Below are 23,664 nucleotides of genomic sequence, written 5' to 3'. Positions count from 1 at the left end.
GCGCTTGAAGTTGGCATACAGGCATGCACACAGAGGAGCGCTTGTAGTTGGCAGACAGGCATGCACACAGAGGAGCGCTTGTAGTTGGCAGACAGGCATGCACACAGAGGAGCGCTTGTAGTTAGCAGACAGGCATGCACACAGAGAGGAGCGCTTGTAGTTGGCAGACAGGCATGCACACAGAGGAGCACTTGTAGTTGGCAGACAGGCATGCACACAGAGGAGCACTTGTAGTTGGCAGACAGGCATGCACACAGAGGGGCGCTTGTAGTTGGCAGACAGGCATGCACACAGAGGGGCGCTTGTAGTTGGCAGACAGGCATGCACACAGAGGAGCGCTTGTAGTTAGCAGACAGGCATGCACACAGAGGAGCGCTTGTAGTTGGCAGACAGGCATGCACACAGAGGAGCGCTTGTAGTTGGCAGACAGGCATGCACACAGAGGAGCACTTGTAGTTGGCAGACAGGCATGCACACAGAGGGGCGCTTGTAGTTGGCAGACAGGCATGCACACAGAGGGGCGCTTGTAGTTGGCAGACAGGCATGCACACAGAGGAGCGCTTGTAGTTAGCAGACAGGCATGCACACAGAGGAGCGCTTGTAGTTGGCAGACAGGCATGCACACAGAGGAGCGCTTGTAGTTAGCAGACAGGCATGCACACAGAGGAGTGCTTGTAGTTAGCAGACAGGCATGCACACAGAGGAGCGCTTGAAGTTGGCAGACAGGCATGCACACAGAGGAGCGCTTGTAGTTAGCAGACAGGCATGCACACAGAGGAGCGCTTGTAGTTGGCAGACAGGCATGCACACAGAGGGGCGCTTGTAGTTGGCAGACAGGCATGCACACAGAGGAGCGCTTGTAGTTGGCAGACAGGCATGCACACAGAGGAGCGCTTGTAGTTGGCAGACAGGCATGCACACAGAGGAGCGCTTGTAGTTGGCAGACAGGCATGCACACAGAGGAGCGCTTGTAGTTGGCAGACAGGCATGCACACAGAGGAGCGCTTGTAGTTGGCAGACAGGCATGCACACAGAGGAGCGCTTGTAGTTGGAAGACAGGCATGCACACAGAGGAGCGCTTGTAGTTGGCAGACAGGCATGCACACAGAGGAGCGCTTGTAGTTGGCAGACAGGCATGCACACAGAGGAGCGCTTGTAGTTGGCAGACAGGCATGCACACAGAGGAGCGCTTGTAGTTGGCAGACAGGCATGCACAGAGAGGAGCGCTTGTAGTTAGCAGACAGGCATGCACACAGAGGAGCGCTTGTAGTTGGCAGACAGGCATGCACACAGAGGAGCGCTTGTAGTTGGCAGACAGGCATGCACACAGAGGAGCGCTTGTAGTTGGCAGACAGGCATGCACACAGAGGAGCGCTTGTAGTTGGCAGACAGGCATGCACAGAGAGGAGCGCTTGTAGTTAGCAGACAGGCATGCACACAGAGGAGCGCTTGTAGTTGGAAGACAGGCATGCACACAGTTTTCCCAAGCCTAGTTTACAGGCATAACTGGTCCTGGCAGTGTATATGTCCTCAGTGCCATGTGGGGGTGCCAACATGCCACTGACTTGTCATGGATATTTAGATAGATTGTTAGTCCTGAAAATTAATTTCTATTCTACTCCAGAAAAATGTATAAAGCACACTGCAAAGTGCAGCTGAAGTCATGAGAGGCAGCATGATGATATATACGAGTGTGAGCAGCAGGTTCACTGTCATGGACTCACACACTTGAGAGGAGACAGATCCCCTGTGTTATGACTTATCAGTGTGAACAGATATCTATAGGTGCCTGTAAGATTTATAGAGCTGATTGCAGGCAGAAGTGCGGCACCAATTGTGAAAGGAAACACAAATCCCTCTAGTTCATTTCCGAAGTGATAGATAATAGACATGTAAATCTAGATAGCGCTGCCAGAATTAAAAGCCTTAGGCCGGCGTCACACTGGCGAGTTTTACGTCACACTGGCGAGTTTTACGTCACACTGGCGAGTTTTACGGACGTATGAGAGGTGCAGAAAATACGGATTGCATACGGTACAATGATTCTCTATGCCCAGCTCCTATCAGCCGTGTTTTACTGATCCGTATTATACGGTCTTCTACGGCCGTAGAAAATCACAGCATGCTGCGTTTGTCACCGTATTGCGCAAAAAAATTGCCAATGAAAGTCTATGGGGGCCAGAAAAATACGGATTACACACAGACCAGCAGTGTGACTTGCGAGAAATACGCATCAGTGTTAGAGAGAAAAGCCGGCAATTCAGTGCGGTGTACAGTAAAATCACACTGACAGGTTAGAATAGAATAGCTAAGATAAATGTCTACACATAGTATAGGGGTATATATATATATGAGTCAAAATTAGAACAGCATCCAGTATTACCACAATTGTCGTGCAGCGCTTTCCAAACCAATGTTCAAATGGCTTCCAATAATAAGAGTAAAAAAGGGAAAACAGCACAAAAAAATGAAAAAAATGGGCTTTAATGCCATCAAGCTATCTGCCCTCAGTCACTGGCTTTCCCACTCTGGCGGAGAAAATTGCGCGGGAGCCCACGCCAATTTTTTCCACAATTTAACCCTTTAATTTAATAGCTAGAGACCCCAAATTTTACAACAAAACACTTCTTACATTACTAAAGAGGAATATGTCATAAAAGAAGGGATATGAGATGGTTTACTGTATGTAAACCATGTCTCATATCATGTCGGGTTTAGGAAGGAGATCGGAAAAGCCGGCAATTAAATTACCGGCTTTTCTGCTATCTAGCGCTGTATGAAATATTAATATATACATATATGTGTCTCACTGATATATATATATATATATATATATATAGGCAGTATATATGTTTTAATGAATATTTGAGACCATGGATCCATTGTATGTCCGTTTTGCAAGCCTGCGAGAAAATCGCGCAGTACGGATGCCATACGGATTACATACGGTGGATGGCATGCGCAAAATACGCTGACACACCCTGCCTACGGATGACATACGGATCACTATTTTGGGAACATTTCTGCGTACTACGGCCGTAAAAAACAGACCGTATTTTCATACGCTGAGTGTGAGGCCGGCCTTAGTATATCTAGCAGGATATACAGTATCTAGCTCTCAAACACCCATAAGTGGTGCGTATCGCCCTATAGAATATTCTAAGCATTAGCTAAACTGCCAACTTGCATAATGCTATATTATCTAACTTCTGGCTCCTTTACCGTCTTTTTTGCATTTTTTATATCTAACAATCTTTGTTATGGTATTTTAATTGGGTTGTTCCTGTGACTGATACATAGAGAAAGCCTATAGGAAAATGCCATAAAATTCCATACCCATGTGATTTTCTGCAACAAATAGATTTTGTTTTTTCCCCCCTCACTGACCCTTTCCTCTCCAATCTATCGTGAATGCAGCAAATTAATCTGCCTGTCCAACTATTACACCAATGCCTCCACCTTGAGTCAGTCACAGCTCTGGTACCCATCCACTACAGAGTACAATATAAAATTATCACAATCACTCACAAACCTTTCTATAATGATGCACCCTACATCTCCTTCCTTAATTCTGTTTACCACCCCACCCGTGCCCTCCATTCCTCTAAGGCCGGTTTCACACGTCAGTGTCTCCGGTCCGTGAGGTGACAGTTTCCTCACGTACCGGAGCCACTGACACACGTAGACACATTGAAATCAATGCATCTGTGCAGATGTCATTGATTTTTTGCGGATTGTGTCTCCGTGTGCCGAACACGAAGACATGTCAGTGTTCGTGGGAGCGCACGGATTACACGGACCCATTAAAGTCAATGGGTCCGTGTAAAACACGTACCGCACACGGACGTTGTCCGTGTACAGTCCGTGTGCCATGCAGGAGACAGCGCTACAGTAAGCGCTGTCCCCCCCCCCGCTGGTGCTGAAGCCGCCATTGATATCTTCTCTGCAGCAGCGTTTGCTGTAGAAAAGATATGAATATTCCTTTTTTTTTTGTTTCTCGTGTTTAAAATAAAGATCCATGTTGCCACCCCCCTCCCACCCTCTGTGCGCCCGCCTGCTGTTCTTAAAATACTCACCTGGCTCCCTCGCTGGCTGGCGCTGCTTCCTGTCCTGGCCGCACCTTCTACTGTATGAGCGGTCACGTGGAGCCGCTGATTACAGTCATGAATATGCGGCTCCACCTCCCATAGGGGTGGAGCCGCATATTCATCACTGTAAATGAGCGGCCCCACGTGACCACATACAGTAGAAGGTGCGGCCAGGACAGGAAGCAGCGCCAGCCAGCGAGGGAGCCAGGTGAGTATTTTAAGAACAGCGGGCGGGCGCACAGAGGGTGGGAGGGGGGGTGGCGACATGGATCTTTATTTTAAACACGAGAAACAAAAAAAAAAAGGAATATTCATATCTTTTCTACAGCAAACGCTGCTGCAGAGAAGATATCAATGGCGGCTTCAGCACCAGATGCAGGGGACAGTGCTAAACTTTAGCACTGTCTCCTGCATGGTGCGTGTGGTACCCAGTGGGCACACGGGCGGCACACGTGTGCCACACGTGCGCCACACTGATGTGCCACAGAAACGCATGGGCACACGGACACGGATAATTCCGGTACCGATTTCTCCGGTACCGGAATTATCTAGCTGTGTGGGACTGCCCTAAAGGCTAATATTCTCCATTATCTGAGCCTTTTATTCCTACCTTCAATACTTCTCTCACGCTGCACTAGTTCTCTGGATTGCACTACCCCAGACAACTTGATTAATAACCAAAGTCCACAGTTTTAAGAATGCCCAAAAGACACATCTTCTTAGGCAGTCCTATCATATCAACTCAAAACTCACAGTGTCCAGATGTTACAGCGTAGTGGATGTGATTTCAGGAAATCCCACGCCCACTATGCGTGCACCGATGCCCGCAGATTACCCGGACGGACATGTGGCGCATCTTTACAGATTTCAGCATGTCTATTTATCTTGTGGAGACGCGAGTCTCCACAAGATAATTTCACTCATACAATGTATTGGATGTGGTGAATCCGTACGTTCAATGAACACATGCAGAATCACTTGCGTTCAATAGCCGGCAGCGCTTTGGACGGAGCGGACATGTGCTGCATCCAAAGTGCTGCCAATTACTGACCGTGTGCACCTACCCTAAAACGTTCAGTAGTTTAAGTTAAAACCAGAAGTGACGTGATTCTATTATACTTGGCCTCTGATTGTGTCACTCCTTGTTGTGACTAACAAATACTGATCGGCCACGTTCACACTCACAGGTTGTAAGCTTGTGAGCAGGGCCCTCATTCCTCGTTTGAATTGGTGAATTAGGTGTCACTCCATGTGTTTGATATTATCTGTACATGTCCCCCCTGAATTCTAAAGTGCTGCTGTATATGTAGGTTCTATAGAAATATTACTATCTCTCCCACCATGTGGTGCGTGAGTTGTTGTATCTGACAGGTTCTGGAGGATACAGAAAAAATGTTATATGCAAAGATTTGTATTCAGTAAGAGGCACTGAACCAGTGCACACCGTCATCAGATGTATTATGGCCCCCACACACAGCACAGAAATGCTCGTTCATATGTCTGACATTGCTTTGCGGATTCTCTTACCCAAGATCCCTTAAGGTGTATCAGGCTCAAAAAACGGAGGCTGATACAACGGATATGTGAACCCAGCCTGAAGCCGCCTTCAGATGTCCATGTTTCATCCACTCTGACCACATAATAATAATAATAATAATCTTTATATAGCGCTAACATATTCCGCAGCGCTTTACAGTTTGCACACATTATCATCACTGTCCCCGATGGGGCTCACAATCTAGATTCCCTATCAGTATGTCTTTGGAATGTGGGAGGAAACCGGAGAACCCGGAGGGAACCCACACAAACACAGGAGAACATACAAACTCCTTGCAGATGTTGTCCTTGGTGCCCATTATAATTTATGGTGCTATTCACAGATCTGTTTTTTTCAAGGACCGGGTGTCTGTGCAAAGCACATGGAGGCATGACCACTTTTTTCCAGTATCAATGATGAAAAGTGCCAACACTGGTCTATGGGTCAGTGATAAATCCGTACAGCACAGACGGGATCCGCGGACGGTCCGTGTGCTGCCCATGATTAGCATTGCAAAGTAGTGTTATTTGAACGCACTACCTAGGTTAATACGATTAATCCCCAATCCCCACAGTTTTAAGCGTACCCTAAAAACTCATTTGTTCAGACTGGCCTACCGCCTCAATGCATTAACCTAACGATCCCTGTGTGGCCTATTTATAATAAAAAAAAAAAAAAAAACAGGTTCCTCGCATCATGTTCTCATACACTTTATGCAGTTAATAGCCCTCTGTGTCTGTACTGCTACATACTTAGGCAGTTAACTGGTTCATGCAGCTTTACATGAACACCCGAGCCTTACACTATGGCTGGTCCGAATAACTAAAGCAATTATTACCATCCACCTCTCGTGTCTCCCCTTTTCCTCATAGTCTGTAAGCTTGCGAGCAGGGCCCTCATTCCTCCTGGTATCTGTTTTGAACTGTATTTCTGTTATGCTGTAATGTCTATAGTCTGTACAAGTCCCCTCTATAATTTGTAAAGTGCTGCGGAATATGTTGGCGCTATATAAATAAAAATTATTATTATTATTATAGTATAGGAGAAGCTCTAGAATGTATCGATCCATCCATGAAATCACTGAAGATAAAAACAAACAAATGGATGACGTGCCGATCCAAAACACTGAGTGATCACACTGGAAACATTTTTCACTTTTTTTTTTTTAACACGGGCGTGTGATTGAGGCATCACAGAGTAGTTTATGGGGCAATCCCCAGAAAAACAACAGCACAGCCAGAACATGCTACATTTTGAGAAAGATAATGCAGTGAGCCTCAAAAATATGCTGTGTGTAGTGTGTTTTACTTTATTAAAGCAACATCGGCTACAAAATGTCAGAACACCAGTGAAAACGCTGCAGTCTTGGTGTGTGTTCACACATCTGTTGCATCATGATCAGTTATTTCTTTAGCCTGATGCAACTCAACCAGATTACAACTGATAGCAAAACTTTATGGTGATGGTCCGGGCCACTGAACTTGTAGGGTGGGACACGTGGGAACTAATGGGGTCAATTCCTTCCTAAGTTTCCATTCAGCATGTTAGTCAGAACGTGCATGCAGCGCCAGATTTTTATATATAATAATCTTTATAATAATCTTTATTTTTATATAGCGCTAACATATTCCGCAGCGCTTTACATTATCACACATTATCGTTGCTGTCCCCGTTGGGGCTCACAATCTAAATTCCCTATCAGTATGTTTTTGGAATGTGGGAGGAAACCGGAGTGCCCGGAGGAAACCCACGCAAACACGGAGAAGAACATACAAACTCTTTGCAGATGTTGTCCTTAGTGGGGCTTGAACCCAGGACTCCAGCGCTGCAAGGCTGCTGTGCTATCCACTGAGCCACCGTGCTGATATATATATATATATATATATATATATATATATATATATATATATATATATATATATATATATATATATATATATATATATATATATATATATACATATATATATATATATATATATATATATATATATATATATATATATATATATATATATATATATATATATATGTTATTCAGGTGGAGGCAAATATATGTAAGAAAAAAAAATGTCTTTGTCTGTATTAAACCCACATATGTAGGATTGTAGGCATCTTGGTGGTTTTTTTTTACTATTATTATCTCCTTGATTCTGTAATATGCATATTTTTTAAGCCCAAGAGAAAATTATAGGGAAAAAAAATGCTTAAAAAAAGTCATGCAGTGATATTCACACATTCCATATTTTGTAATCCAAAACCAAAAGTGGAACAATCAGAGGAAAAGTATAATAGAAACCCATCTTTGACTGTGAAATACTGATATAAAACACTGAACGTGTGAATGTGACCTAAAGCAATACTTAACAAAAGAAAAGAAAAACCACACCACAAAACACACTGTTACATGTCAGACTGCATTGTAGACTTTAATGTAATACCTGAAAACATGAAAGGTAGCCATTAAGTCATGAAAAACAGAAAATGCAGAGATTTTTCAGAACAATATTAAAATGAGAGCCTCAGTGGACTATTATCTACTGACTGGCAGGTTACAAAGATAGAAGGGTCTAGAAAGAGTATTAGGAATTGTAACTAATTGAATATTATATATATATACACGTATATGAGGAGCCTTATCCACACACATCTATATATTGCAGATGCTGACATTATAAATATGTCCATTCTACAGTCACTTGTCCTTTTACAGCACATACATGTCCTGTCCCATGTGAGAGCAGACCCCAGTGCCCCCAGATCTGTGACTGAAGGTGCCCCTTGCCCCCACTGACCTTGACCCTGTGCCCGGGACACAATGCAGCGCTGCTGCAATCACTGCTCTATTTTTGCTCTGTAACCTTGTAGAGCTTTTCAATGCGAGGAAATGGAGGCCAAGGTGTCCGCCAATTAGCACGGGGCGGCCCTAATCCCTGCTGGCTATTAAATCCCAATGGCAGGAGCTGCTTAATTGACCGGCAAATTGACTCCGCTCCAGTTCTTTATGGCGCTATTCATTGATTACTGACCACGGGCCTCATAGGCTTATAAGGGGGGAGACACCCACCCGACCACACAGGCATCCACTGACTTCCCTGGTTTTAATCTTATGATTAGATAAAAATTGTAAGTAGATATTTATATAGAAGATCAAAAGTACATGGCTGTGGGATAGAACAGTTCTCAAACTGATCTCCTTCAATACTCGCATACCGGAGAGATTCGGTGAAAAACTAATGCAACAATTCTCACAAGCGATAATAATTAACAAGAACAAAAGTGCATAATGTAAATAATGAATAAATTAGTACTATAATAACAATGCATCAATGAAAAGAAGGTATCAAAGTGCGACATCTACATCAAAAGAAGCACAATCCACAGAAAGATGGCATGTAGCGTGGAATGTATCCATGTATAGGGAGATACATTTATGTATATGGAGATGTATGCAGATATATGTATATATATAATTAGATAAAGATGGCATGTAGCGTGGAATGTATCCATGTATAGGGAGATACATATATGTATATGGAGATGTATGCAGATATATGTATATATATAATTAGATAAAGATGGCATGTAGCGTGGAATGTATCCATGTATAGGGAGATACATTTATGTATATGGAGATGTATGCAGATATATGTATATATATAATTAGATAAAGATGGCATGTAGCGTGGAATGTATCCATGTATAGGGAGATACATTTATGTATATGGAGATGTATGCAGATATATGTATATATATAATTAGATAAAGATCGCATGTAGCGTGGAATGTATCCATGTATAGAGAGATACATATATGTATGTGGAGATGTATGCAGATATATGTATATATATAATGAGATAAAGATCGCATGTAGCGTGGAATGTATCCATGTATAGGGAGATACATATATGTATGTGGAGATGTATGCAGATATATGTATATATATAATGAGATAAAGATCGCATGTAGCGTGGAATGTATCCATGTATAGGGAGATACATATATGTATGTGGAGATGTATGCAGATATATGTATATATATAATGAGATAAAGATCGCATGTAGCGTGGAATGTATCCATGTATAGGGAGATACATATATGTATGTGGAGATGTATGTAAATATATGTATATATATAACGAGACAGAGATGTAGCGTGGAATGTAGCTATGTATAGAGAGATACGTATATGTATGTGGAGATGTATGCAGATATATGTATATATGACGAGACAGAGATGGAGCATGTCAATTTAACCATTTGGATCACAAGCGGTTTAAGTTCTGAAGCAATATATAACTAATAAAATTGAGGATAATTTTCTACTTTGACATCACATTTTTGTGACAAGTGCTTATCATTTTATCATTTCAGAAACTTGTGCGTGTAAAGGTCAGTTACAATCAATGACCATAGACAGAAAAAGTTACAGAATAATACAATTTATGATGATACTGAAAATACAATTCTGGTAAACTGCTGGAACCCCGTACTTAATTATTTGTAATGAATTCATTAACACCATACATAAATCACTCCTTGTCCCACATGGTGGGTGCCACACTGGGATGTTGGGCTGTGAGGTCACCTGTGGAATGGCCGCTCCTGTCCCAGCTGGATGTCACCCAGTGAGGGGCTTTGTGCCGGATTGTAGGGTGCGCCCATCCCCCCCAGGAGCGTGTGAAAGTGCAGCAACAAGTCACACTGGGAAGTGATAGCGGGAAGGTGAAAGTTCATTATCGTAGAATGTGAAATTAAGGACATGCCACTCCGGCTAATTGATCGCTGACAGATCTCTATCTCCTGGGAGCATCTTGTCTGTTTATGCAGAAGCAAAGCAGATCACTAAATAGACAATCATTACCTGATATTTACATCAGTCATATACATCACTTCCAGAAATAATAATAATAATAATTATAATTATATTGTTTCTCTCATAATTAAATCTTTTCACCTTTGTACACCCACCTTTCTATCATCTATCTGTCATTTTATCTATCTTTTCTTTATTTATTTCTATCTATTATCTATCTCCTATCCATCTATCTATCTATCTATCTATTATCTATCTAATATCTACCTCTCTATCTTTCTATTATCTATCTATTATCTATCTGCTATTATCTGAACATGCTGTGAACATGCTATTATCTATCTATCTATCTATTGTCTATCCTCATATCTACCTATTATCTATCTATCTATCATCTGTCTGTCTATTATGTATCTATTATGTATCTATCTATTATCTATATATTATCTATCCTCATATCTACCTATTATCTATCTATCTATCCATCTATCATCTGTCTGTCTATTATGTATCTATTATTTATCTATCTATTATCTATCTATTATCTATCTGCTATTATCTGAACATGCTATTATCTATCTATGGATTATCTATCCTCATATCTATCTATTATCTATATCTGTGTGATCTCCACTTTACTCTGACCTTATACTCTCTAGTGTATTTTTACATTGGAGCAAATGTTTGAGTTGTGAATTTCTCTGCATTTTCCTAAATCTCCTATCAGATCTAGTTATTTGATTCCATTCCTACAGATACTTACATCTCTGCTGTATTTGCACCCCTTGCATTTTCTATCATTGGGGTACCTGATCCCCTCCCTGATCCTTCCTCTGTGGCTGGGGTAGGACTCGGTGATAGACGCCTGTGATGTAGACACCAGGGGATGTGAATGAATGGAGATGGGGCTGGACTCCACCCCCAGTGAGGAGAAGCCCCTATTAGAGCATTAGGGTCCCGGCCAGTGGGAGACACAAGGAGAGGCAGCTCCCACTCTCCACAGCTCCTGCAGGGCTCTGGTCACAGGAGAGTCCAGGGGATTCTCCGAGCTATTGAGGACCTGCTCTGGAGCCCAGCCCCAGCCCCTGCAGTCTTCAGATGGGGTCTGATGTGAGGGACATGAGTGCCCTGCTGCCCCCGGTCTCTTCTCTCTCCGGGAACAGTAGCTGTAACATGCCAGTCAGCAGCAGTGGGCAGTGGGCACCGGTCCTGGACTTCCCCCCAGGAGCTCCATACACTTCCCTCACCTCACACTCGTTCATCAAGCAGGAGCCCAGCTGGAACCCCGACCTCCATGAGGACCAGTGTCTGAGCGCCTTCACCGTGCACTTCTCCGGGCAGTTCTCGGGCACCGCGGCCGGAGCCTGCAGGTACGGGCCGTTCAGCGCTCCCCCGCCCAGCCAGGCCTCCACCGGGCAGCCCAGGATGTTCCCCAATGCCCCCTACCTGTCCAACTGCCTGGAGAACCAGCAAAGTATCAGGAACCAAGGTGGGTCTGTGCTCCTCAATGGAACCATCATATGTCTGTACGGTGTAATACCGGGAGAAATGGATCACAGCAGGGATTATACTGTACTGAGGGGCGAGGAGCGGAGAGGGGAGGACTGTCAGTGACATTATCCAAAGCCTACTAACAAGCAGAACATTGGAATATAAAATTCTATTATCTATGTGTCTATCTATCTACCTATCTATCTATCTGTCTGTCTGTCTGTCTGTCTGTCTGTCTGTCTATCTATCTATCTATCTACCTGTCTGTCTGTCTGTCTATCTATCTATCTGTCTGTGTGTCTATCTAGTATTCTATCTAAAATAAAGCTGGAGGCAGCACACCAAAAGAGTCCAAAAGGCGATGGTTTAGTTATAAGACCATTGTGGCCACGATTCGGTTCCAACATGTGAATATGTTTCACACAATGAACTTAGAAATAAGCAATAAACTGCTCTGTCTTCTAAATATGATATTCTAGCTATCATCTCCTACTGATGCATATATATATATATATATATATATATACTATATATATATATATATATATATATATATATATTAGTATAGAACCTGATGATCCAAATATATTAGTATATTAGTATAGAACTTGATGATACATGTATAAATATATATTAGTATAGAACCTGATGATATATATATTAGTAAAGAACCTGATGATATATATATATATATATATATATATATATATATATATATATATATTAGTAAAGAACCTGATGATATATATATTATATATATATATTAGTAAAGAACCTGATGAGATATATATATATATATATATGTATGTATATTAGTAGTAAAGAACCTGATGAGATATATATATATATATATATATATATATATATTAGTAAAGAACCTGATGAGATATATATATATATATTTGTTAGTAGGAGAATACCATATGTAGAAATAGATCTAGTATGTATCATGCTGATTATATATATTTAGTATAGAGCTGCTACAGCTCAGCAGTGCGGGTGTGGGGCCGGTAGAAGCCATTGCTGGCCCTTCATGTTCACGGTCACCCTGCTTGTCATCATGTTACACAGGATTAGGATGGAGCCTCCCGTGTAATCTCCGCACTCTCTGGATTTACAAACACCTCTCCGTCTGGATTATTGGGACCTGATCGCCCCGAATATAATCCCCTGGCACTGAGCTGTAGGGTAGGGACGATATGCCGCTGTGTGAGGCGTCCTGGCGCCATGGTCCGGGGGGCACTGGACGGTCATGAAGTTATTGGCTCAGTTTAATGATAAAATATTAATAATTTAGAGTCCTTAGTGGAGGATACGTTAATAACTAAACGGTACAGAGATAAATATTTTTCCTGTAACTAATAGTTTTTTTTCCTCACATTAACTATCTGCAGAGAGAAAGACAAAATATGCATTTTATTAGATAGATATACAGAGAAATTATTAGAAAGACAGTTAAGAGTAGAAAAGATATTTAAAAAAATATAAAAAGTCCATTTCCTTTTTTTATATCTACTCATTTATACATATTTCATTTTCTTTCTTTCTTTCTTTCTTTCTTTCTTTCTTTCTTTCTTTCTTTCTTTCTTTCTTTCTTTCTTTCTTTCTTTCTTTCTTTCTTTCTTTCTTTCTTTCTTTCTTTCTTTCTTTCTTTCTTTCTTTCTTTCTTTCTTTCTTTCTTTCTTTCTTTCTTTCTTTCTTTCTCTCTCTCTCTCTCTCTTTCTTTCCTTTCATCCCCTGGAATCTTTGCTCTCCATCACTGATAGTTTTCCTAAATATTTGGTATAATACTATGCATGGGGTCCTTCTAGTTGATCCTATTGGTGTCAGAGTAGAGCTGCTCAAGGCTGGAAGGTCTTCTTCGTGGGAAAGTTGTCACCTTGATAGAACAATGTCCCATTCTGCCAAGTCCTGCAGAGCTGCTCTGAGAACATCTCCTCCATTCCTTGTTCCTTCTTTCCTCCGGACCCCTCTTCAGGCACCCAGCTGGGGAGCACTCTGGTTTTCAGCACCCTGTAATCAGCCCTGGGGTGATAAAGCTCTAATTACATAGAACTTGCTATCAGCAGAGCTTTTGCTCAGAGCTTCAGTCCCTTATCACATTCCCGAGGTTTTGGGTCAGGAAGGACCAGGAAATGTGACCAAAACATCATTCTGTCTTTCAGATGGACTTGTCAAGGTCACAGATGAGACTCATCATCTAGATACATTGTAAGCAGCATTGGCTGCTATTGTTCAGGGGATTTTTGAATTTTTTGTTGTTGTTGTTAAATAAAAGACATAATAGTAATAGCCAAGTGTGTAACTGTTAAAACAGTTATTTAAATCAGTAGGTTAAATATTGGAAGATAATTTTAAAATAAACAGAAAATGAACAATTCCAAACCAATATAATAACTTGTAATAAGAAAAAATTAAATAGGTGAATAGAAAATACAAGAAATGAAAATAAATAAAATCTGTAATGCAGTATTATAAAATGTGCATCCAATAATAGCTATTTAGCTATTTGTAATACACATATCTATAGATGTATGTATATATATAGCTATATATATATGTATATGTATATCTATATATCTGTGTGTGTGAGGACACTTAGCTATGTATCTTTAAAGACTCCCAGTTGTATAGTGCTTTTATCAGGACAATTAGCCATTAATATCTCTCAATTACTCTCAATATACTCTCAATTATAAATATTTTTCTATCCACTGATATATATGTATTTCCAGATGTTTCAGAATAAAATTTATTTGGTTATAATAAAAAAATATTTTGCAAGTAATTAGGTAAAAGTCAACTATTCTAGATGATCATTTCCCTATAGTTGCAGTAATAAGTTGCAGAAAAAGGAGATGGAGAGCTAAGAAAATATTTCATTGTAATTAGTCCAGTTACTTTCCACTGAAGTATTGCATTATTGCTCCTAACTAGCCCTGTGTAATTAATGAAAATGCCCGGCTCAGTGCTTCATAGATCATCTCAGGTTTGATGCCATTGCTTTGGTACATACATAAATTCCCTTAATACATTTCTTATTTTGATCATATGATAAATAGAACAGATTATTTTGCACTTTGTTGAACTTTTTGCACAAGGATTGCTTGTGTGCGCCTCTTTCGGTTCTACATTTGTTTGGTATAAATATAAGCAGGTTATTTTTTGTCAAGTAATTTTCCACTCACCGGGGATAATGCAATCTATTACTGTATTTTTGGGGGCTATGAATAAAAGCAGTAAATATAGGTGGAAAAATATCTAAATGTATATCATTAAGAAATGTTATGAAATAAATCAATACATTCAAACAGATACAATATATCCTGAGTAAATATGCACCTTTTAAATATATAGTGAATAAATAGTTAAAATATTTAAAGCTGACACAATTTGTCATAAATATGATGAGGTTATTTTTTTGATACAACTAAGGCCAGGTTTATATTTATCATCACAACTGAAGTCAAAACTGCATTAGATGTCACTTCTCTTATACTCCAAAATCAAGAAGGCGGATTGAAGAAAGCAGTTTGCAGCGTTTTGTATGCGGCTCCTTGAGGGATCCAGAACAACAGCTGATATGTTGGATAATTGGTAACAATCCCATAGAACAGTATGGACTCAGGTCTCATAATGTAGGGTACAAAGGATATGGCCATGTAAAATGAATATTAGGTAATTTTCCATTCATTGGGGGTAATTATATATAATTGTTTATATATATATATATATATATATATATATATAAAGGCTCTCACACATGAAGCCGAAGCTTTACAAGATGGGTACTAAATAACATTCTTTCTACTGGAGATGGTGTTCTGCTTCCAATTTTGTCATTATATATATATATATATATATATATATATATATATATATATATATATATATGTATATATATATATATATATATCATAAATGGTGCTATAATAATAAATTATATACATATACAGTATATATATATATATATATATATATATATATATATATATATATATATATATGTTTTTCTGTGGAGAGAAGAAAACTAAAAATACAAAGCAAAGGAGCAAAGTATAGGAGAATGATTTTTTTTTACAAACGGAATTTTTAGTCACTGTCCAGATTAAAACATGGATGATGTTTATTATTATTGTTTTCATTACTACAATTATATAGCTTATTGTCATTATTATTTATTTAGATTTTCTCCTTCATGGTTGTAGCTCTTTTTAATGTTCTGCTGTCTGATAATATAGATTATGTGAATCTCTTTTTGTATATACAAGATAGGAACATTTTAGATGAACATAATGTTAAAATATCTAGCCATAAATATAATGTTTTACCTGCCTTCATTCATGCCTGTGAGTGGAAACTTACAACTTCATGACCCATTTACTGTAGTAGAAATAACTGGAGCTTTGAGGTATATTTACATACTGCAAACTACGAAAATCCCATATATATATATACACACACATCACTGCAGAAACACCTCATTTATACGTAAAGATAAAAACCCGTAATGATATTGCAGAGGCTGCGGATTAATCTTTAAAGTCCCAGGATACTAGAAGTCACTGATTAAGATATTGAATAAAGCGGATATACAGCAAACCGTCCTGGTCAAAAGTTCACTCACTGCCATTTCTCTCAAGTTCACTCTTCCTTCTATTCACTTTTTGGATACTTGAGTTTTTTCCACTTGTGAAGTATTGTATGTAAGATTTCTCAACCAGTCTAATTGTCTATTCTGAAAATAGCTGGACGTTTCTGCTGAGTGTGAACAAGCCTTACTACCTGTTACTGTATGGCCAGTGATTGTTCTCTGTGATCAGCTATTGCACAGTAAATATTTAAAACCGTGGGGAAAGTATGGAATGGTCTGTAAGTTCAGGTCCACAAGGGAGATTTTAGTGACTCCCAGACTGGATGACCATGCATGTCAGATGTGTTTTCTGTAAGTTTTTATATATGCATTTCATTCATCTTTTGTGACATACTATTGTAGGCTATAGGGGAAAACGCTATGGAGAACGTCATAGCGGAGAATAATGCTATCTCATCCTCCTACCGAGCAAACAATACTGAATGGAAAAGGTTCATTTTGTAAAATTAGTTCTTACATTTCCACGGATGATGGAAATATTACCGTAGATGTGCTGTAGTCTGCACAATATTTCATTGATGATCCTGGTCTCTTAAAAGTAGATATGATTGTTCACATTTGTTGCAGAAATATCTGTGCCCGCCCTAGTTATTTGGATGGGGCTTGCAGAACGTCACTTGTGTAATAAATAACGTAATTCATATTTGGGTGTAAGAATTGTTACATTTGTGCTTTTTTTAATGCAAAATTTCCTGATTTTGATGGATTTTGCTCATTTTAGTCTGGCGTAACCTGCCGCATCATAATCTGACTGCAAAACATCAGTGCGGAGGCTTTTCATAGAGATTACTGTGCTCAGTATTTGTCTTGCTGAGGAGAGGCACTTACAGGGTTAAACAATCCATTGCTGGTCACTTCACTGTTGGGCTGCACACGCACTAGTGCTACTTCACTGTATGTCCTCAGTATTGCGCCTTTTTGTATCCCAGGCTGTTTGGGCTAGTGATGTATGGCTGATATGGCCAGGTTTTGTGTCCTGGAAACCCTGCGGCCATAATATAAAGGTGCATTATTGTGGGGGTTTGTCACCCTTTCACCCAAAGTGCAGCATGTTCTTACATTTTTTCTGGACATTTTCCACTTCCACTCATAGACTTCAAAGCTGAATCATCCATTTTGGTGCAGTTTTTATATGATCAAAGACTGAATCCAAAATGGAGAAAAAGAGTAAAAGCAAAGTGTCCTCTGTCTTTGGATCCACCCGTTCCGTTTCCGGCCTGTTGCACACATCTCCAGCACGGCATTGTGGTTTCCAACCAGCATTAAACTAAAATGCCTTTTGGATCCTGATGGGAGAACCGATCCCATTGTTCTCACCTGTCCATTGCATTAGTCCCGGAGTGAGTCCGGAGGTCGGATCACAATATTTCACGTAACGTTGGGATCGGTTTCGGGATCAGTGCATGGAAATAAAATGCCTGAGGGCATCAGATATATTATGCATTCTTTTCCCATCATTTGTAATCTGTTGAGCTACTTCTGGTTAAAAAACCCCAGACTAAAGCAGCTCTGATACTGCACCAAAGTTGAGTGTGAATCCATCCCCATAGTGTTCATTTGTATCTGTTCAATCAAATATTAGCGTAATAGTTGGAAATAGAATTGAACTGTGTTACATGTAACTGCAACTACAATGAGATGACAAATGCTGTTACATGATGTTGGGCTATTCAAGTTCGTGAAAGTAACCATTAAACAATGTCAGTTTTAGGCCTCATTCAGACGTCCATGTGGAACATGCGTGGTCTTGTAATCTGCAGGCATTGGGGTGCAGTAACACACATGCTGCAGAGCAGGGATTAACTATATTTAATTAGTCAACAGTAGGGAACTCCACGCAGGGAGATAGTAGGGTATAAGGGTACAAAACTAAACTGAATAAACTTGGTTTAACTAAACAGTCTCTGATTAACACTTCACTTATTGTGGCTCTGTAGCCTGTCACTTTCTGAAGACCCCGTGGATCGCAGAATGTCTTCTTCTGGCGGCAGCAGGCGGTCTCCAGGTCTAACCGCTCAGCCCCTAGTCCATATACTTGTGGAGTAAGAGAGAAGAGCTCCCCACAAGATTTGTGGCATGCTGCAGGTTGAGCCCATAGATGATAGTGTTTGATGTGCCCTCCGCTCTTAGCCCTTTTACAAGATTCCTTTCGCGGGTCTCCTTAAGCAGCCGCTGTGGCCTGAAGGGCTGCACTGCTATGTTTTACCCAGCGTGCGCCCCTCTGGATATCGGCTGACACCCAACAGACATCTGTACTGCGATGCTCTATCGATCGCACGCTCCTCTGCGCACCTGCCGGTTTCGGTGAGTCCATGACTATGCTGCCCTTTCTCTTCACGCCGCGCCTATTGCTCCCCTCTCGGTGTTTGCGGTTTGTACCTCATCAGTGTTCTGGCGGGAAAACCACTTCTGTTGCGGTGCAATCCATTTTACCTCACACTTAGGCTACTTTCACACTAGCGTTAACTGCAATCCGTCACAATGCGTCGTTTTGCAGAAAAAACGCATCCTGCAAAAGTGTTTGCAGGATGCGTTTTTTCTCCATTGACTAACATTACGCGACGCATTGCGACGGATTGCCACACGTCGCAACCGTCGCGCGACGGTTGCGCCGTGTTTCGGCCGACCGTCGGCCGCAAAAAACGTTCCATGTAACATTTTTTGCAGCCGACGGAACTCCTCCCCCACCTCCCCGCACCTCACAATGGGGCAGCGGATGCGCTGAAAAGCAGCATCCGCTGCACCCGTTGTTCGGCGGAGGCAACGCTAGCGTCGGTAACCTCGGCCCGATGCACTGCGACGGGCCGGGCCCGACGCTAGTGTGAAAGAAGCCTTACTGGCCATGCCCCTTTCACCCTGGTTACTGGCTCGCTCCGGCAGCAATTTCGGTCCTCCAGAAACAAGAGGTTTGGCCCCAGCAGTTCCAGACCCAGCGCTTCAGCAGCTCTGGCAGCCCGGTCTTCCCTTCTACAGTCTACCCATTTTCTCACGGTTACAACACATACCCGTTATAATCCATGTGGCTATTTATCATGGACTGTGTGTCTGTGCAAAAATCATATAGACGTGTCTGTTTTTTTTTCTGGTATCATGGATGAAAAGTGCCAATATAAGACTATGGGTCCAAGAAAAACATCAAACACTGATGTCACACTGATGGTAAAAACAGACACACAGACCAAACACTGATGTCACACTGATGGTAAAAACAGACACACAGACCAAACACTGATGTCACACTGATGGTAAAAACAGACACACAGACCAAACACTGATGTCACACTGATGGTAAAAACAGACACACAGACCAAACACTGATGTCACACTGATGGTAAAACGGACCATACACTGATGACACACTGATGGTAAAAACGGACACACGGACCAAACACTGATGACACACTGATGGTAAAAATGGACCATACACTGATGACACACTGATGGTAAAAACGGACACACGGACCAAACCCTGATGTCACACTGATGGTAAAAACGGACCATACACTGATGACACACTGATCCAAAACACTGATCACACATATACCATTTTTTTCACAAATGAGTTTATATACTGATATCTGAAGAAAGGGTTTATTTTTGGATCATCTTTCTATGCTGTTTCTAGCATTACCTAGTAGATGTCACTAAACTTCTACATGTTACATGGAAATGTTTTGATTTTTGCAGGCTACAGTGCAATGGCTTTTGATGGCACCCCAAGTTATGGTCATACTCCATCTCACCACACAGCACAGTTTCCTAACCACTCATTCAAACATGAAGACCCCATCAGCCAACAAACCTCCCTAGGTAAGTGCTCTCTGTGGGTCCTATATGTGTTGCATAGTGCTATGGTAGAACACTCTGTGTGCGTGTCTGATAATTATGTGGCTGTCCTTCACCAATTTCTTTATAAGGCACATACAGTATATTCGTGGTATATAGTATAGCATATTCTTGTTATTGCAGTATAGTCTTGAGGTGACTCTCAGATTCACCATTCACAGATATAGCAGAGGAGACTTTGTCCTAAAATGGTTTGGCAGATAGTACGGGGGCATGGCTATTACTTTTTGCAGTAGGTGTATCTTCATCTCTATAGCAAATCATAAGTAGAACAATTTGTCATCACTCCTAGTCATGCTAAGTATCAAACTCATCCCTGCCAAATTCCCATGTGAGATGGAGAACACCACACATTACATTGTCTGAGGATCCCTACTAAGCCGAGCTCGTCTGAATACACAGTGTAATGTATACAGCAGTCTGCAATATTCAACCACCAACACGCGTCACTCCAGCCAGAGACAGGACATTATAAAAAAAACACAAATCCTAAAAATTATTTTAGCTATTTTTCCTACTATTTTGTTTTTTACTTTTTCTATCTATCTATCTATTATCTATCTATCTATCTATTATCTATCTATCTATCTATTATCTATCTATCTATCTATCTATCTTCTATATATTATCTATCTATCTATCTATCTATCTATCTATTATCTATCTATCTATCTATCTATCTATCTATCTAATATCTATCTATTATCTATCTATCTATCTATCTATCTATCTATCTATCTATCTATCTATCTATTATCTATCTCTATCTATTATCTATATCTATCTATCTATCTATCTATCTATCTATTATCTATCTATCTATCTATCTATCTATCTATCTATCTATTATCTATCTCTATCTATTATCTATATCTATCTATCTATCTATCTATCTATCTATCTATCTATCTATTATCTATCTATCTATCTATCTATTATCTATCTCTATCTATTATCTATATCTATCTATCTATCTATCTATCTATCTATCTATCTACTGTATCTATCTATCTATCTATCTATCTATCTATCTATCTATCTATCTATCTATCTATCTATCTATCTATCTATCGTCTACAGGTATCTATCTATTATCCATTATCTATTATCTATCTATGTATTTATTATCTATCATCGATTATCTACTGTATCTATCTATCTATCATCTATCTATCTATCTATCTATCTATCTATCTATCTATCTATCTATCTATCATCTATCTATCTATCTTCTATCTATCTATCTATCTATCTATCTATCTATCTATCTATCTATCTATCTATCTATCTATCTATCTCTATCTATCTATCTATCTATCTATCATCTATCTATCTATCTTCTATCTATCTATCTATCTATCTATCTATCTATCTATCTATCTATCTATCTATCTATCTATCTATCTATCATCTATCTATCTATCTTCTATCTATCTATCTATCTATCTATCTATCTATCTATCTATCTATCTATCTATCTATTACCTATCCATCCACCTCATTTGCAGATAGTTGAGCTGCAATTCTGAAGTTTAGATACAATTCACATAATATTAGAAAACGACAGTACCTATGGTTGTGCGGTGCCATTGTTTAGAGCAGTCCAATCTATCAGTCTCTGGGACTTAATGCATTCCACATGTGATTTACATGAGAACTGTGCATGGAGAACATGAGGGTAATTGATGTAGCTGATGACATGTCAGGGTGGTGTTTGTAAATTGGCTCTCATTTCCCTGCAGGGGAGCAGCAGTATTCTGTACCTCCTCCAGTGTATGGCTGCCATACCCCTACTGACAGCTGCACCGGCAGCCAGGCCCTCCTGCTCAGATCACCATACAACAGGTATGTTCCTCAGATGTCTAAATCTCCACTGTGTAACAGATTAGATGGTCATCAACAGCACTTGTGACACGTGTGTATTAGTAGTGACATCCCTGAATCCTTGCCATGGTTCTGGATATGTCATACAACTGTTCTTTAGATGTTACAGCTTTGTTTGACAGCTGTTGCCGATTGTACAACCCAATTATTAGTGTCTGAGAAAACTGCCACAACTATGTTCACAAACCAATGGAACGAGAGAGACAACAAAGTCCTCCAACACCAATAAACTTACATATAAATAAATTTTATTCAAATACAAAGTTTTTAAGAACAATTAAAAATAGGAAATGCCAGTAAACCATACATGTGATGGAGAAAACGCAAACGCTGGACATTAAGTAATTAGATTATGCCTTGAATAGGGCGGTGCATACATATAGGGTATGCCACATATAGGAAACCACAAACCAATATAAATCAAGGTATGAATAAAACTAAATACACGACATAAAGTGCAGAGTGCACAGATGGTTGAATCAATGTGGCTATAATATATCCAAAGGCATAAAGCAACACACATTAATTAAATACCATTATTACTATAGTATCAGGCTAAGTGACCAATAATGTGCACACCATAACTTTGAGGTACCCAAATATAAGAATGAAAATATCAGACATAAAATACCCAAAGTTATTATAATTACCCTATATAAGTGCAGGTCCAGCGTAACCCTTAACGTGCGTTTCGATCTTGTGTCTTCCTCAGAAGGGTGCATTTAGCCTGATACTATAGTAATAATGGTATTTACTTAATGTGTGTTGCTTTATGCCTTTGGATATATTATAGCCACATGAATGAATTCAACCATCTGTGCACTCTGCACTTTATGTCCTGTATTTAGTTTTATTCATACCTTGATTTATATTGGTTTGTGGTTTCCTATATGTGGCATACCCTATATGTATACACCGCCCTATTCAAGGCATAATCTAATTGCTGAATGTCCAGCGTTTGCGTTTTCTCCATCACATGTATGGTTTACTGACATTTCCTATTTTTAATTGTTCTTAAAAACTTTGTGTTTGAATAAAATTTCTTTACATTTAAGTTTATTGGTGTTGGAGGACTATATTGTCTCTCTCGTTCTACTTTTTCTAATTCTTGTATGTTCACAAACCAGTCTGCACGTGGGCACTGCTTGCAATGGTCCCTCATATGACTCTCAGGATGTGTGGAAGAATGCGTAGTAATTGATGCACTTGGAATACAAGATGATCTCCATACTTTCTTAGGTTCTATCTCTGAGCTGGGCACCAACCTTAGCCATTAGTCATGCCTGGTATTGCCACTCAGCTCATTTTCCCTGAATGGGGCTTCCCTGCAAAATGAGAATTAGCCAATG

General features: G+C 40.1%; 1 protein-coding gene across 5 annotated transcripts in view; it reads left to right on the top strand.

The window, feature by feature from the left end:
* The first annotated feature begins 11,538 nt into the window (after positions 1-11,538).
* Positions 11,539-23,664, top strand: part of WT1 (WT1 transcription factor) — a 150,930-nt gene continuing 138,804 nt past the window's right edge. For all 5 annotated transcript variants that reach the window (XM_069740544.1, XM_069740545.1, XM_069740541.1 and 2 more), the window contains exons 1-3: positions 11,539-11,929; positions 20,273-20,395; positions 22,174-22,276. In XM_069740544.1, coding sequence (XP_069596645.1) covers positions 11,539-11,929; positions 20,273-20,395; positions 22,174-22,276 — 617 coding nt within the window. The remainder of the gene's footprint in view (positions 11,930-20,272; positions 20,396-22,173; positions 22,277-23,664) is intronic.

Source organism: Ranitomeya imitator, chromosome 9 (genome assembly GCF_032444005.1).
Source record: "Ranitomeya imitator isolate aRanImi1 chromosome 9, aRanImi1.pri, whole genome shotgun sequence".
NCBI lineage: Eukaryota > Metazoa > Chordata > Amphibia > Anura > Dendrobatidae > Ranitomeya > Ranitomeya imitator.
Note: the sequence above shows the minus strand (reverse complement) of the source record. Positions and strands in the feature narration are given on the sequence as shown.